The sequence below is a fragment of the Zingiber officinale genome, chromosome 9A, assembly GCF_018446385.1.
Source record: "Zingiber officinale cultivar Zhangliang chromosome 9A, Zo_v1.1, whole genome shotgun sequence".
NCBI lineage: Eukaryota > Viridiplantae > Streptophyta > Magnoliopsida > Zingiberales > Zingiberaceae > Zingiber > Zingiber officinale.
This window is the reverse complement of record NC_056002.1, coordinates 12,680,711-12,699,044: the sequence shown is the minus strand read 5'-3', so window position 1 is coordinate 12,699,044 and position 18,334 is coordinate 12,680,711. Positions and strand designations below refer to the sequence as shown.

The window sequence follows — 18,334 nt, the reverse complement described above, 5'->3', positions numbered from 1 at the left end:
TAGCACGCCACATAACTTCAGCTGCAAAAACAAAGAATAAATCAGTTAGCACAACAGAAAAAGGGGGATAAGAATCGCTTACTCATGCTGCAAGGCAGATCGGCTTGAATAGGAGACAAGCCGAATATATACATTACTCCAGGAAGGAGCAACTTGTCGATATCGTAACGTTGGCCGACCAGTTGGTTGGCCGCATGAAGATACGTCGGATGGCTCTTGAATTTGCCAAGACCCGGTTGAGTCGGCACCGCCGTCTACCACTTCGTTCGGAAGGCCGACCGTTCGGGGAGACGCATAAAAAAGAAATGCTCCTTCCAGTGCTTATTGGAGCTCGGCATGTTGGTAAATAGGACGAAACCCAACCTAGATTGAAATATGAAGGTCCCCCACTCGGATTGTTTTGGGTAGAAGAAAATAGTGAAAGATTTGGGGGTCCAAGGGGATATCATTCAACTTGAAAAGGACTATCACCCCGCTCAACAACCTAATCGAGTTCGGGACTAATTGGTCGAGCGGGAGGCGAAAGTGGTTGCATATTTTGATGATGAACGGATGTGGAGGAAAGTGCAGCCCGGCCAAAAATTGATCACGGAAGAAGCAAATGGTGCCGGGCGGCGGATCATTAGGCCGATTGGAAGGAGTAGCTACAACTATCTCATGGTCAGCCGGAATTTCATACGTTCGAATGAGGCGCAGTGCGTCTTCTTCATCGAATCGGCTCTCCATAGTCATATACCAAAGACTAGGAGCGCCGACTGTAGGCGTAGAAGTACTCGCCATGGTCGAAACAGAAGAGATATTGACAGAAAAACTAAAAGAAAATGCCGACAGAATGAAAAAGAAAGCAATACAGGAGGAGGGAAGCTGAAAAGGAAGGCTAACGGGTACGAAAAAGATCGAGGAAAGGAAGAAGATGGCAAGCGCACCAAACAGGCGGGGAATAAGGATCGCTGGAGCAGAAACAGCAAAGGGGGGTCGAAGGTCGATGAAGAAGAAGGCGGCGGAGAGAGGGGGGGCCACGAGATTTATAACGTTTGCCCCGTACGGCCTTAGCCGTCCGATTCAGGTCGTGAAGAACGAGGTCATCATCCAGCCGTTCATTTCAAACGGCGACTGTCCCATCGGAGGTGACGCCACCGCTATACCCTGACAAAAGTAAGATTGCCACGTGTCAGCAAGATACGGGTTACATTTAATGAGCGTCCTGTATCGCACGCAGCGCACGTAGTTGTCAGTAGAGAAGAGGATGGGGCATGGATTCCAAGGGAATACAAGGCATGGGCAAAGTACCGCCGAACGGATGAGCATCCCTAAGCCTGGCCGAGCGGATTAATGTATCTGTCGTTACTCTGTCAGATCGGCAGTCTAGTCAGTCGGACTTCGCCTCCTTCGACTAGACTTGAGGGGGAGGCAAGTGATCCGGCGGTTAGAACAGGGGACCCCCATTCTGAGGGGTCAATGCCACGCGGGAGTCAAAAGGCCAGGTGGTCGACCGGAGAAGGATGGGCCAACCTCCCGGCCGGCCGACCGGTGAATAGCCGATGGCAAAAGTCGCCCCGACAGAAGTCGGGGTTCCGACACTCGATTGAACAGTAACGAAGGGCCGAGCGGACGTCATGATCGTCCGAAGGCAATGTGACATACTGCTAAACATTCCCTACATAACACCCTACCGAAAATATCCCCAGCATATCGATACCAACGGCAGGTCGGACGTGATGTGAGTGTCGTCCGGCCGGCGCGTAAGATGAGGGCTGGCCGGACAGACTCCCCGACCAGCCGGCCTGCCGGACGCCCCGGCCTGTGGTCGGTAGAGAAGGACAAGAACATCTTATGACAGCTATCAAGTCCTATGGGTAGGCCATACTCCAAGTCTGACAACGAGGTGCTCTGTTGTCCCATCGAAGACGTGCTTGGACTGTAGCAGTATGGCGTCAGGTAAGCTTTCTGACAGACACATACCGAGGTATGGGCTACGGACACGTATGCGCCTTGGTGGACGTGCAGGAGCTCTTTCACCGCTCTATATAAAGAGCCTTATACTTCGCCGGAGGTACGCGTAGGACACCTTTGGAGCCACTTTTTTTACTACTTGCTTGCCTGACTTGAGCGTCGGAGGGTCGCCGCCGGGAACCCCTTCCCGGCCCGACTTCTGTGCAGGTTCGCCGGAGGTTCGTGCAACCAGTCGAAGACCCACGTCAGCAACCGGAGAGCGCCACGTGCCCAGCGTCCGTTGGTTCAACATTCGGACAGGATCATATATGTTCTATTGTGAAGGCACCTCTACCCCCTCTTTTATATTCTTTGGTCTTGGCAAATAAGGAAATTTAATTGTTATTAAAATTCCCGTATATTCCTTGCCTTTGGTTATTAAGGAAAAATTAATTAAATTTTCCTTTTAACCATGCTATGGCCGGTCACATCCCCATGCTCCAAATAAGGAAAGTTTTAAACACAAAATTAAAACTTCCTTATTTATTTCCGAAAATTTTAAAATTAAAATTTCTCTATGGTTGGTTATAAAAGAAAATTAAAATCTTTCTTTTAAACATGTGGTTGATTTTCAAAAAAGAAAGTTATCTCTAAAATTAAAATCTCCTTTCAATCTACAAATAAGGAAAGATATCTAATCTTTCTCTTAATCTTTTGTAGAAGACTATAAAAGGAAATATTTAATTTTAAAATTCTCTTTTTAAATCATGAACATGGTTACAAAAAAAAGGAAAGTTTTATCAAAATTAAAATCTTCCTCTCAATCTATAAATAAGGAAAGATATCAAATCTTTTCTTAATTTTTGTAGAATGAAAGATTTAAATTTTAAACTCTCTTTTAAAAATCATGGAATCCACATAAGAAAATTTTAAAAATAAAAATCCTTTTATTTTTCTAAGGGACGACCACACCATGCTTGGGCTCCAAGCATTGGCCGACCCCTACTTGGCTCAATCTTTGGGTCTTAGCCGGCCCTAGCTTGGGCTCCAAGCTAGCTTGGTCGACCACCAAAGAGTAGGTAAGAAGGTGGGTATAGGTGGGTATAATTCTTTATATACAAGAGCCTACGATAGGGACCGAGAGGAGGAATTGATTTTTGTCTCCCGATGAAATTAAGCTTCCCGTGTTCGCCCCGAACACCCAACTTAATTTCATCAATAATAATTCATTCCACTAAAGAATTATTATTGAACTACCGCACCAATCTCAAATTACATTTTGGGCTCCTTCTTATCATGAGTGTGTTAATCTCCCTGTGTTTAAGATGTCGGATGTCCACTAATTAATTGAGTTACTGACAACTCACTTTAATTAATATCTTAGTCCAAGAGTAGTACCACTCAATCTTATTGTCGTGTCGGACTAAGTCTACCTGCAGGGTTTAACATGACAATCCTTATGAGCTCCTCTTGGGGACAATATCAACCTAGATTTCTAGGACACAGTTTCCTTCTATAATCAACAACACACACTATAAGTAATATCATTTCCCAACTTATCGGACATTTTGATTTATCGAGCTAAATCTCACCTTTTGATAAGTCAAAGAAATAAATACTAAATATATGTGATTGTTATTATATTAGGATTAAGAGCACACACTTCCATAATAATTAATGTCTTATTCTTTTATTAAGTCAGTAAAAAAAGAACTTACCTTAAATGGTCTTGCTCAATACACTCAGAGTGTACTAGTGTAATTTATTAGTCAAGATAAACTAATACCTAATTACACTACGACTATTCCAACAGTTTGTTCCTTTCCATCTTAGTCGTGAGCAACTGTTTATAATTTATAAAGAACTGATAACATGATCTTCTGTGTGTGACACCACACACCATGTTATCTACAATATAAATTAATTGAACAACTACACTTAACATATAAATGTAGACATTTGACCAATGTGATTCTTATTTCTAAATAAATGTTTATACAAAAAGCTAGGCTTTTAGTATACACTCTAACACTCATATGCATTATGATCAATCTCCTTCAACTCTTGCATCCTCTTACGAAATTCATGAACTGTTGTCGCCTTTGCAACATTCCACAAAGAATTTTTAATGGCTACACTTTTATATCCATCGTTTTTCATGTTGCTATGCATATGTCATACACAAAATCTGTGCTCAGCATTCGGAAACAAACTGGTCAAAGCAGGAATCAATCCTTTCTGTTTGTTTGACATAAATGTCCATGCACAATGATTTCCTAAGTTTATGTCAACAGCTAACAACCGCAAAAATCACATCCAAGTATCTTTTGTTTCTCCCTCAACTAAGACATAACATATTGGAAATATATTATTATTTGGATCCAATCCAACAGTTGACAATAACTGTCCACCTGTTTTTGATTTCAGAAAGCAACCATCAACACCAATGATAGGCCTACATGTATCCTGGAATCCTAACTTGCATGCAGAAAAGCAAACATATATTCTTTGAAATCTCGGTCTAACTTCATCCTCAGTTAACTTCAAAATAACGGTGGCATCTCTATCAGTCTGTTTCAACTCAACACAATAATTTCTAATTTTACCAAATTGCTCCTCAACACTTCCCTCGACCAAACTCAATACTTTCTCTTCTCTAAGTAAGCCACTTTCCTAGAAATATCTGCATTCATCGATTCACGAATCTCATTCTTGAACTCAAGGCTTCCTAACTTGGGATTTGTCATGAATTTTTTGACAAATGTTTTCCCTAACCAACTTGAGGTAATGCATTTATTTTCAATCAACCAAACACAATTATTATGTTTCTCTTCGAAAGTTTTAACTTGCCAACACGTGTCGTTGGTCATCATCGAAACATGAATTAACCATCCACAATCATTGTTTCTACATTTTTCTCTAAGCCTCTTGCCATCATTCTTTACGAACATAACTGACATTCCTTTTCTGATGCAATAACTCTCAATTGCAAATTTTGCTTCTTTCTTCGAATTAAAAATCAACCCAAGCTTCAATTGTGGGTTTTCGGAATCAGTATTTTTATCATAAATAGGAAAATCTTGTATTTCATCATCATCATCAGAAGTTAATGGATTTCCAAAACCATCATCATTCACACAATCAACATCCCCTTCATGTTGTTGCATCATATGAAGCAACTCATCAGAAATGTGTTCATCACCAGTCATGTCTTTCTCTTTACTAACTCTTGCATCATAATCCACAAAAGTTTCAAACAACCTATCATTTTCATCAAAATCATAATCACTTTCTTCAAATTCATCAACATCTTTGTTGATATTATCTATCTCAGATTCCCTGACATCTTTCTCCATCCTAATTGGTATGCTCCCCAGCCCCGTCTGACCATCATGTTATTCAATGTATATTTCAACCTCATAATTACTAGGAATATGGGGGATAATATCCAAAACATCTGTGTCATTTTCCAAATATCTTCCATCTTTCAATGTTTCTCCAAATTTATGCCAAAATTTGATAGATTGCTTGTCTTTATAGCCTATATCCTTCGCATAGCCCCACAATTCAATCATCCCTAAAATATCCCTATCAACATAGTCAAAATAATTGAATTATCCACCGATATATTTTTTTGTCATGAAGACTAGATTTCATTTCTCCATTATAATAAAACTTAATTATAAGGAAATCTGGTTCACCACAAAGTCTTAGAAAAATATGCATAATTAATAATTAATAACTCAATGAATTAATGAAAATTATGACATGTAAATTAGAAAAACATTAAGTACTTCATTTGTGTATGTCTTACCATAATTTGGAGTGTGATCCAAGCAAGTTTTACTACGTTGAGTCATTAAATAAGAGAAGAGCGAGTGTGATATCAATAAATCTACTTCACTGAGAATAAAAATACTGTACAATGTATGGAAGCTTAGCTTGAGTTCTTCACTAGTTTTTTATCACTCTGCTTGGAAAAGAAAATAATGGAATTACATTACCCTTCACATCATTGAGCATGACTAGAATCATTTACAAATTCAATTTCGTCCCCTCGGATAGGTCTAGTGGCTAGCGCATAAGGTGTTGTCACCATGAGGTCTGGGGTTTGAATCTCGACAAAGCTGGGGTAAATGCCTCCCTTATGTGCTAGTTACTATTCCAAAGGCTAGTAGCCGCCCGTGATTTAACTCTTCTGTGTTGACCCTGGGACGGGTCGACGGGGGCGCTGGGGGCGAGCGTATTTGTCTTTTTTGCCACCATTTACAAATTCAATTTCATTCAAATACAAATTGAGTGAATGAAGTTATATTTTACATAATCTCAAGAAACAAAGTTTAGAAATGTCATTGTCGGAAACCTTTTGTTTTCTATGTTATAGAATTGGAGAAGCATAGCTGTCGTGAAGAGCAAACACACAATAAAAGTTGTCATAACTTGTCGGAGTTGCTCCAAAATCTCTAGTAAGTATGTACCAAAGGAGGGGTTTTTGACCTAGCTGTACTTACATAGTTGTATCTGTATGAATGATAAGCTAAAATCAAAATAACAAAGAGAGGTGCGAGGGGAGGGGAGACCTATTAGAGGGTGAAATGGAAGTAGAGAGGAGAAAGAATGACAACAGTAGCAAAAATACGCTACCTCTCCTTACATCGATGAATAACGCGTGAGTCTCTACGATTTCTAGGGCAACTCCAGAATTAAAGGAAATAGCGTAAAAATAAAAGCAACTGGTCACTTCCACCGGTTAAATAAGTCTTCCCGTCTATTTTAATAGGGATTTGGATGGAATGATTGATTTGGGAAAACGCTCGAAAATTGAAGGACTAAATTTGATCAATTTAAAAATTAGGGACGAAATCAGGACTAAATCCTTAAATCAATTCGATCCATCAGAATATTCTGGCTCAAATAACTTGAATAATCCAAATATTTTTTTATTATTTTTATAATTCATCATATTTATCTTAATTTTTAAAATAACATTTAATTTAACCTTAAAAATCTATTAAAATCTAAATTCAGATCAATTAGGATCTGAACGGAATCTAAAAAACTTAGATCCGAATTTAATCATAATTAAAAACTTCCAATTTAAATCTGATTTTTTTAAGGATTAACTCAAATGAGATTATTGGTTCAGATTGATTTTTAACACCTGAGGTGGAGCCGAGTAATATGGACTCCAAGTTTCTTTTTCATTTTAACCTTTTGTTTTTTTATTTTGTAAAATAGCAAATGTAATTAATTTATATTTCTTTTATTTACACTTTCCTATATATATATAAAACATTTTGTAAGTATATTATTATGATCGGATAGACATAACTTTATATAAGGAAAGCAAAATAAAATACTTATGTGCTGTTTATTTTTGAAAGATTAATGCAGAAAGGAAAAAAAATTATAAGAGAAAATAGAGACAATTTTCTCTATTTACTTCATTTAAGATAAAAATAACTTATTTTATTTATATTTTTATCTATTTAAATTTTTTAGAAATAAACAAAAGTGATGTAATTTTTAGAAATAATTTTTCTGAAATTATGGTGTTGTGGTAGGATATTCAGATTGTCACCCAGTGTGTTGTCCCCCAGATACTCACGATTCGATCCTTAGTTATGATATATTTGTAGAAATTTTTCTTCTTAATGGGAGTACAACGAAAGGATACTTTGAATTCTGGACTAGCCGCCGGCTAATTAAATTAGACTTATCATAAATGCATCAGCTACTTCGACTAACTGGATTTATCATAAACGCATCAACTACTTCGACTTTAGAAGGCATTGGCGTGACAAGAAGAAGAAAAAGATATGAACTAGTTATTATCATAAGCCAGCAATCTCTTCATTTTTCTGTTAAAAATCTACTTGCAGAATGCAGATTGAATCTTGCTGAAACATATCTGACTTTTCTGCACATCTATCTTAACTCCACTACAAAGGTCAACCAAAGGAGAGTGCAAAAGTCATATTACACAACTTCAAACATGCTTTCTGAAATATTCAGCAGATTTATAGTCATCAAATCAGAGGTTTTCTTCTCCTTTTCCAATGTACTCCTTTCTCAAACAATAATATATGCATCAGATGTCTTCTACTGATAATCTTCCAAGATTTCCACAGTTTAATACTGTATTATTAGATACTAATGTTTTCCTTGAAACTAAAGCAAAGCTGAACATCTGAAGGAGACACAAGATGGACCTTCTAGTTCATGCATAGACTTTGATACCTGAACTACCAAAAAAGAGCAGAACAGTTTGTCCTTGTTTATTACATAAAGCCAAATGTTCTTTAACATCTTTTATTTGGAAGGAAAGCAAAATTTAACCTGAAACTTTTGTCTCTATTTATTTATTAATTGTTTCTGTTACCTGTCTTTTGGGAGGTGTACCTAATCCTCTTCATTTCCCCACTGGTTGGTTGAGTACCTGGTTGTTAAATACTTTCCATCAACTACTCCTGAATATATAGCATTTGTAAATCGAAATTATGTGAAACAGTGTTAAAATGTGCCTAAACACTTGTCAAAATAAGAAGATTAAAATTCCCCATAATATTCATTTTGTGAATTACATCATTTTCAGAGATGATTAACTTGGTTAAAAAAACATCTGTCTTAAACTTGAAGGAAATGAATGAGGTCAGAAGAGTTCTCAATAGGTCAAGGGAGATCTGGATGCAATGAAAATCAATAAAAGCCACCAACTCCAATTTGACTAGGGCTATGTATCTACTGTTTTTTCTTTTAATTTTCATTGGTTGGCATATAGATTTATAATATTTTTAGTTTGAAAATCTTCTAAGAATCTCACGTTCTTCCAAGTAATCCAAGACAAACTTGCCTTTGTCTTCCCTTCAACTGAGAAACTAGAAAACACGACAAGTGTAAGTTGAACCTTGGTCATGTATTAGTTTACTAACTTTTCATAGATAAAATACATGCATTATATAAGATGAGGCCTACCCCTGTAATATAAATTATTATAAAGCATAAAGGTTCAGCTTCATTCACTTTCACTGTCTTCTTTCTCATTTTCTCTCCCTTTCATGGAATTTGCTAAGTGCTACTTGTTGTTTCTATTAATTTGCTTTGGTGGAAGAGCAGGAAGACAAATTCGCTATTTCTTCTTCATCTTCTTCCTTCCTCTGTTACCTCCTGCAGCTGCTGCTGTGTTGAGATCAAAGTAATCAGAAACTTTCAGAGGAGGAGAACAGGTGAAGAGTTGGTTAGTAGATTAGTTATGTAATGGTGCCTGGCTCCCTGTATGCCACACATGATGTAGATCAAGCTCCATGGCATGCTTGGCTATTGTGGGTGGCATGCAAGGAGCCAAGCACATTAATTTTACACATATAAGTATGGATCCTCCAGAATACTTATACTGTAGGTCAGTTTTGGATTATGGATTACTGTGTGTTTTATGATCTTTACTTGCTGCAAAGGTTTCTCTCCTTTTTTTTCATTTTATTTTTATTTTTATCATGCATTAGTTCTCTATACACATGAGCCTCTGTTTGTTTTGAGTTCCTTCTGTGCTCCAGAGAAGAAATACTTCATTATAGTAAATTATTATAACTGAAGGTTTTGTAGTTAAGAAACAATTGGGCACACCACACTTTCCAAGGTTTTTAATTGCATAAACTGCACCTAAACAACAAAGACACATTTGTATGATGGTGTGTGAAAATCATACAGATTATTATTTTTTGGCTATGGCAATTCATTAGCTGTTTAAATAGAAGAAACACAAACTTCTTTACAAAACCAAAGAAATCTTCATCAAAAAAGATTGGCGGATTGGTTTAGTTTTCTCATCCAGCAGTCTACATCCGGAGAAAACAATAAACCAGGCATTTAGCTTATGTAATGTCTAATGAGTTCGATCTAGTAACCTTTGTTGCCACGTATCCGTGTTCTCATGTCAACCTGAAATTATAAAAAATAAAAATAAAAATAATAATAACTTAAAATTCAAGTAGCGGAGACAAAAGCCAATTTAGAAATCATAAGTATGAAAGACAACTATTATACTAGTAAATGTCAACATAAATCCTATAAACCATTCAGTTTGATCATAAAAACAAAAAGAAGCAGGTTCTGCCAATGCTCCCAAATTACTGCATTTAAATCAGAAAAAAAAATGAACAACAAAAAAATCTTCAGGCAAGTTCAATCAAGATGCATAACCCAACCAAAAAAGTTAAAAGACAGGAGTCCAGTCTAATCTAATATTACTTGATGATTAAATATATCTAGTTAGACAAAAGCAAATGTCATGCATAAAACAGCTAAAAGTGATAGAACAAAACTAACTAAAGATCCAAACTTGTTCAACTAATGACTTTGAAGTTGAAGCATGATGGAAATTTTTTGTATAAATCAACATTTTCTGAGAATAAATCATTGATGCATGATTTACTGTTTGAAGTTGTGAAGCATTAAAAAAGTGCCAGGGATTTGTTATTCCATGCCTGGCCCCTCTTGCAGTTGAAGTATGTCTCCCTAAGTCCTACGCATTCACTTGATATTGAAGGAGCCTTTTCCCCAGCACATTCCCTGTAAGATCGCTTATCCACCTGAAAAGTTCAAGGCAAATGAGCATAAATACTTGAGCTAATAAAAAGCTTATATATCAGGTTGTTTCATGTATAATGTGTTTATTGAAAGTTAAATAAGTCTCCTAAAATGAAACCATCAATGTCATCCTTCTTGGCCTTGGTTAAGAATGGCAATGCCACTGACAAACATAGGCCATTTTTTGCTAATACAAAGGCCTTTCTACAAGTTGTTGAGAATAAATGGATATTCACCAGAAACCATGTATTGCATGAGTTCAACATACATGCTAAACAAGAGATTTATGACAAAATAGAACGTCCAATGACTGTAAATAATTTCTACCCTTTGAAAGTCATGGTGTATTTGCGGATTAGGGGAAAAAAACTCATTACCTATAAACATTTAATGAGAATAGTCAAAACTACATTAAACATATAAGACTCTGATTGATGCACTACAGATGATTCTCTTTTAAACATTTAATGTTCAGTTTCTTGAAGTTCAACTGTTCCCCTACTCCTTTAGGGGCAAGTTATACAGCTTTTAAAATCCTAATAAAGAGATAATCTGGCAATCAATCATCACAGAATGTAGTTTTGAGCGAGGAAGTAAAGGCAAATATTATGTGAAGAAGTTAAAGCACCCACATGGTGAGGCGGAAGAAACATTGCATTAACTCAGAGAAAATAAAGGAAAGGAATAGTAGCCATACAAGGTTGATGCAGAAATTTAAAGAGTCAAAAGATATGCAGAAATTTAGTGAGAACCCGTTTGCAATGAAGCTGAAATTTCTATGCAGAAATGCTTCCACGAGGAGACATATGGAAGTTGATGAAGAAATCTAAAGAGTCAAAAACCGACAAAAGAAATATGATTTCAAAAAAAAAAACTGAGAAGCCATCTGGCAGCAAAACAAAAGTTTGATGGCTTTCCTTGAGTTGTTCAATTGTCTAGGTAAATGATGATCCAGATTGTAACAGTAGTAGTCATACAGATAAGTCTCAGTATGCCCAGACCAATTTTAGATATATTAAAGTGTTATAGAATGTGCATCAAAAACCAACATTTACTTCCTAAGAAAATCTAATATGGTTAATATCTAAAACCTTTAAGATGATGCAAATAACATTCCATCACAGAAATAAACTACTTCTATATATTGAACATTAAACAATTTACCAAAACCATGCCAAATGAACAGTTATTTTGGTGGTCGATGCAGTTGGTAGACCTAACATTTACACAATTTCATCAAATCATCCATTATAGATATATTGTAGAACTATATCTGACCAAACATCCCTAGGTTGAAACCTTGGATATTACTCTATTTGTAACCATCACTGTCACAACACCTATGCTCCTAGAATGGACATGATACAACATAATTTAGGTCAACAGGAGTTTCAAAATAGCATATAATTTGACTAGTTTCTCAGTTTGTGCATGCGTTAGTAAAATTCTGCTGCATGCAGCAATCTAGAAGAGTAGATAAATTTCCAGCCAAACTTTGCATATTCCATAAAAGTAGATAAATTTCTCGATCATACTGGATGACCTAAATGGATCTTATCCTGTCATTCAGCTCGTTTGAAAGGCCATACCTGTTTGAATACTCGGATATGATTAAAAGAATTTTCCTTGGTTTCACTTTTACCTGTCATTCGTTCAACACAACTTCTGTAACAAAATATTCCACTCATCTTTGATAATGCTTACTAGTAAATTAACTCCTTATTTTCTCTAATTTTACCAATTCATCGTAGGCAATTTTAAAGGCTAAAGTTTCTTAACAGTTAGTAGGTCCCTAAACATCTCCTATAGATTAGCAGTGGCAATAAAAAGCAGCAAGAATGTAATGCATCTTGAAATTGTAATAAAAAGAATGTGATATTGGATATCTAGATCCTTAGGTGCATGAGTTTTGCAATATCAAATTTGTCTTTAATATAACAGAAAACTAATATAATCTTTTCCTTCTCTAAAAGGGAAAATAAATTATTTCATTATCTAGTCTAGATATCTTCAGACTACAAACTGCAAGGTGGAGCTCCTCTACCACTAAAAATAGTCAAAAAAGAAAGAATAGACTGTAGACATTTCCCTATCCTACAAATGGACTATTTATTATCATTTTGAGAAAGAAAATTGTTCTGACAATTGGATTAAAGAAAACCAGTTGCATAGGGCAACAACATGTTCCAACTTTCATCCCCCCAAACCAACTTTCCTGCATAATCCTGACAATTCGTAGTTATTCACGCTGGGCTAAAGTAAACTTTACCTCAGAAATCATTCATTGCGAAGCAGAAAGGCGCTACTTTTCTTAACACGCTTTACAAGAACCAAAAATAAATTTCAAATTCCTCTCTCTAAGGATTCAAGCACTTGATCTCTAACGCTTTGGTAATACTTCCCAACCCACCCACCCACCCCAGCCCCTTCCTAGTCCCTTCCTCTGAAGATCAATTTGGTGAAAAATACAAGAAAGACGTTTATTCGACAACGCGAGAAAAATTCAGATCAAATTTTAAGTTTTACACACCTTAACGCAGTCAGACTCGCTGAGGCACTTGACGAGCTCCATCGCCAGACCTTTACATGACTTCGACATTCCAAGCGAGAAAAAAAAAGAGGCGCACGGAAGACGAGAGACAGTAAGAAGAGACGGTCGAGGCGGCGGCGGCGGCGGCGGCGTCGGTGCAGATAGCCGGAGGTGGCGGAGAAAAAACCCTAGCAGTCGGTTCGCGGTGGTGGAACGGAATGATTTCCCTATCCTTCTTTGGCACATGGCACGTCACGCTATGACATGTATTTTCTCTTTTTTTTTCCAGAAATTGCTAGGCCTAATCAGGGCATCCGCAAATCATATAAAAAAAAAAAAAAAAAAAAAAACCACATACTCATTATAACAACCTTCTTCTTACACCCATATTTATTTTAACATTAATATTCATTATTTATGAGTCTCACAATCTACTTAATTATCTTGAAATTATATCATATTAAATAAATATATTTTAAAATATTTAAATTATTATTATTATTAATCTTACTTTTAAAAATATAATTTTATTGTTTTTCAAAAATAATATTAATTTTTTAATATATTTATTAAATAAAATAAATGTTTGTGAGAAAATGAAATTTTAATGTTGGGAAAACGAAATAATAAACTTGGGAAAATGAAATTACAACTGAGCGGCTAAAATTATAAAGTTGGGAAAACGAAATTATAACTGAGGGGCTAAACTTACAGAGTTGGGAAAACGAAATTTATTTTAAATTACCATCTAATTATGAAATTGAAATGTAACAATAACTTAAATAAACCATATTATTATGAAATTAAAAATAATATATGAAATATTAATTCATGGATTATTGTTGTATTACCCCGATATGCTCAACTAAGTCGGCACGAAGTTGGTGATGAACTTAAGTATCACGTAGCTCAGAATTTGTTCGAAGATAATCCTGAAATCCTTGGTTTGAGTCATGGATAGGTTGTGCGGGTTCGTCACCTTCATCGTTGTACCAATTTGTCACGTGACCTCCCTCATCCTCAACAATCATATTATACAAAATAATGCATGCTAACATGATTTGTTTTAACTTTTTCCTATATCAATAACGAGTTGGGCCTCTGACAATCACCCATCGAGATTGGAGCACCCCAAATGCCCGTTCGACATCTTTTCTTGCAGACTCCTGTCTTTCCTTAAACAACTTCCTCTTGGGATCCTCCTGTTGGTGCAATATCCCTCAGGTCAAGGTTGACCTGGGTAACCAAGCTGAGTCTTGGTTTGGGTTTAGATGTTTGACAATAAGATATTGATTGAAGAAGAGTCAAGTAGATCAAGGTTGACTGGATACTTGACTGGGAAGTCCTAACTGGAATGTCAGGCAGAGTGAAAGTCCTAGTGAGTGAAGCTAGGCAGAAGGAAATCCTGGTGAGTGAAGCCAGGTGAAAGTCCTAGTGAGTGAAGCTAGGCAGATGGAAAACCCTAGTGAGTGAAGCTAGGTGAAAGTCCTAGTGAGTGAAGCTAGGCAGATGGAAAACCCTAGTGAGTGAAGCTAGGTGAAAGTCCTGGTGAGTGAAGCCAGGCAAGGAAGGAAATCCAGATGGATCAAGGATGATCGGACATCTGGTGTTGGGAAGTCCAAGTAGGTCAAAGGATTGGATACTTGGCAAGAAAGGAAGTCCAGATGGGTCAAGGTTGACCGGACATCTGGTGGAAGTCCAAGTAGGTCAATGGAGTGACCGGATACTTGCACGACGAGTAAAAGTCCAAGTGGGTCAAAGGATTGACCGGACACTTGGTGGGAGTCCTGGCAAGGGAGTGACCGATGCGAGGCATGATGTACCAACGGTCGAGGTTGACCGGATGTTGGTTAGGGAGGTTTGGGACTTGGTTTTGGGCAAAACCAAGTCTTTGGATCGATCGTGGATCGATCCAGCTGGATCGATCGGTGGATCGATCTAGATTCTTCCCAGCGATCAGCTCGGATCGATCCGTGGATCGATCAGGTCCCGATCGCGGTCACGATCGATCGGCAGACCGATCAGCGCTGGATCTATCCGTGGATCGATCCGGGCATTTTTCCCAGCAGGCCGGATCGATCCGTGGATCGATCCAGCCTCCCGATCGATTCGAACATTCGAATCGATCGGGATCCGACCGCGTCGGGTTTAAAGCCGCAGGCGAGCGTGGTCTTCTCTTCGAGCTCTTCTCGATTCATTCCAGCTCCTCCACAGCTCTCTACAAGCACGTGATCGCCTTCTTGAAGGTTCTTGGAGGCTTTCCAAGTCAAGAGGTGGATCTATTGCAAGAGGAAGAAGTTAGGGTTAGGGTTTTTACGGCACATCTTGTAAGCTTTTGCTTAACTTGTATTTCCCTTTCTTCTTCTTGTATTGAGAGTGTTGTAGGGCTTCTCCGCCTTTGGTAGTTACCATAAAGGAGTGTTATTCATAGTGGAGGGTGTGTGCGTTGGTGTGGATCCTTGGATTAGTCACCTCTTGTGAGGTGGATACCAAGTAAAATCCTAGTGTTAGCGTGTTTGTGTTTGTTTCTGTATTTTCCGCTGCGCATTCTTGAAGAAACAAGCAACACCGAGCAACGAGCACGCGACGAGCTATTCACCCCCCCCTCTAGCTACTTTTGGTCCTAACAAGTGGTATCAGAGCAAGGCCGCTCTTCACCGGAATCATCGCCGGAAGGGTCAAGCATAACAAGAAAAGCTAGAGGGTGAAGAAGTTGGAGCAAATTCTTCAAGTTCAAGACTTTATCAAGCTCAACTTCAAGATGCAATTCCAAGATGGACTTGGATTTGACACAAGGGTGGCTCCACCATACACATCCACAAGCTTCGATTCTTGGAGATCAAGAATTGAAAATTTCTTGATGATGGAGATAGAGCAATGGTTTGCTCTAATGGAAGGTTTCAAGGTTCCAAGAAATTCAAAGGGCAAAGTTCTAAAGAAAAGCAAATGGAGCCCGGAGCAAGTCCAAAGGTGCGAGGCAAATGACAATGTGACCAAGCTTTTGGTCAATTTATTGCCAAGCACCATTCTTTGCAAAATTGGAGAATTTGAAGATGCAAAGGAACTTTGGAGCAAATTGGCTAAGCTTCATGAAGAGATCCCCTCCACTGTACAAGATAATGAAGAATCCAGAGAGGGTGACTCTTTGGAGCAAGACCAAGAGGAGGACTCCGAGGTTGAGAGATACTCAACCTCCGAAGAAGAGGAAATCCAAGAAGCTTCATCCTCAAGGGAATGCACCGAAGGGAACAAGGAGGGAGCATACTCCTTGTTTCACATTCAAGATGATGAAGCCTCCACCTCTAGGATTGAGGGGGAGCAATCCTTGGTGACACCGGAGCAAGAAGAAGAAGAAGCTTCTACATCCGGGTCAAGAGAAGAAGAGGAGGAAGAAGCTTCTACCTCCAAAAGTCAAGAAAAATCAAATGGAGGAGAATCAAGGTCCGATCAAGAGGAAGCTTCTACCTACGGATCCAAAGAAAAAGATGCCACCCCTGCAAGCAGAGGTATAAACATTTCAATTAATAATAAAAATCATATAATATGTTTTGAGTGTAGGGAACATGGGCACTATAAGAGCAAGTGTCCTAAATTGACCAAGAAGAAGGGCCAAGTGGCACAAAAGGGCAAGGCGAAGCCCAAGGAGATCATTCCCAACACAAAGAAGAGCAAGGAGCATATTATATGCTTCTCTTGCAATCAAAAGGGGCATTACCGAAGTCAATGCCCCAAGGGGAAGAAGGTGGTCAAGGCTCAAGGAGGCACTAGGCAAGGGGGAGCCTCCAAGGTAAAGAAGAAGGTAACATTTATTGAGCCTACTCCTTTACATTATGGTAAAAAGCATGATGGTTCTAACTTTTATCATTTTAATGCGATTTACCATAAGAATAGGAAGCATGAGGGCTTTAAGGAAAAGCATGTGGCCCTACATGCCAAAACTACTATCCCTAAGGCTAGGAATGTAGGTAAAAACCTAGGCGATAACTCTAAGGATGTAAGATACAAGCCTAGAAACAAAAATGCTCATGAACTTAATGGAAAACCAAAAACTAAGGACTTAGTGATGGAAAATCAAGTCTTGAGGTCAAGACTTGATAAAATGGAAAAGACCCTAAAAAGGATGGAAAATATCCTATTAGGGCAAAATGAGCATAACCTAAGTCTAGGGGTACAAAAGTCATCCAATGGCCATAGAGGTTTGGGATACAAACCAAAGGCTAAGAAGGATGTGCCCTCTTACCATAGAGTTCCATATAGTTATGGAACAAACCCTAGGTCTAGTGGTCAAGCCAAGAATACTAGGGAAGTCATCCCTAAGAGTATTTTTGCAATAAATGTGACTAAGACTTCTAAGAAGTCTAAGAAAGTCACAAACAAGGTCATAAGGGAGGTTATCCCTAGAGTTGACCTAGAAAATGTGACCAAGGCTTCTAAGAAGCCCAACAAGGTCACTAGGAAGGTATCTAGGGAAGTTATCCCTAGTGAGTACCTAGAGCATCCAAGGAGCACCAATAGGTGTTGGGTTCCTAGGAGCATCTTCTCTACCCCCATAGATGGGTTAGAGAGTGTCAACTCCGATTAGAAGGGTAGTTAACCCAACTTTGAGGAAATTGACACTCAAGGAGCATTTTCAAGGTTTTTGTTAACCTTTGAAAATGAAATGGAATTATTATTTACTCCTTGAAAGAGTAAAATGTGCCTAATGGTGGAAAATTGATTTTATCTTAAAAAGGCATAAATTGGGAAAACCTAGAGAAATACCAAGTTGGGATTTTGGTATTCTCTTAGAAATTTTAAGGCACTCCGGGCCTTGATTTATGTGATTACTCTTGAGGAAAAATGGAATATGCCAACATTTGAGGATAAGCTTAATTTCAATTGACATAAATTAATCAAGAGAATTAGAAATGCCCATTTAGGTTTTGGCACTCTCTTGAAGCACTTTGGGCAATCTAGGGTTTAAGTTTTAGGATTAGCTAAGATTAACGATACTTAGATAGGTAATCTAGGTATATTTTATTTATGCTAAACCATGCCATGATTGTTTGCTCATAATATGCCATGACATCATATTTTATCTTATTTGGATTTTGCATTCATGACTTATCATGAAAAATACAAAAATACCATGTCATGCCATACATACATCATGTAGTTATAGAAATCTTTCTTTTGAAAGCTATTTTATTTTGATGTATGCCATAACATAATCATGCATTAAGTTTAATTCCTTGTAATTAAGGACGAATGGCATTTAACGACACTTATTGACAAGTGACATCCTAG

General features: G+C 37.8%; 1 protein-coding gene across 1 annotated transcript; it reads right to left on the bottom strand.

Annotated features, from left to right (window-relative positions):
* Window positions 1-9,560: 9,560 nt before the first annotated feature.
* Window positions 9,561-13,334, bottom strand: LOC122018466 (mitochondrial protein pet191 homolog). Its single transcript, XM_042575792.1, has 3 exons — window positions 13,049-13,334; window positions 10,416-10,520; window positions 9,561-9,870 (listed from the first exon to the last, which is right to left on the bottom strand). Exons 1-3 carry the CDS (start codon window positions 13,292-13,294, stop codon window positions 9,829-9,831), a joined length of 393 nt encoding a protein of 130 aa, XP_042431726.1. The 5' UTR covers window positions 13,295-13,334; the 3' UTR covers window positions 9,561-9,828.
* Window positions 13,335-18,334: the final 5,000 nt, after the last annotated feature.

Bases quoted from the DNA above. Each gene is read 5' to 3' on its own strand.
- LOC122018466 (XM_042575792.1), bottom strand. From the start codon at position 13,294: ATGTGCCAAAGAAGGATAGGGAAATCATTCCGTTCCACCACCGCGAAC. The intron at 10,521-13,048 runs GTGTGTAAAACT...TGAACTTTTCAG, and splicing joins GCGAGTCTGACTGCGTTAAG to GTGGATAAGCGATCTTACAG. The intron at 9,871-10,415 runs GCATGGAATAAC...TTATAATTTCAG, and splicing joins TCAACTGCAAGAGGGGCCAG to GTTGACATGAGAACACGGAT.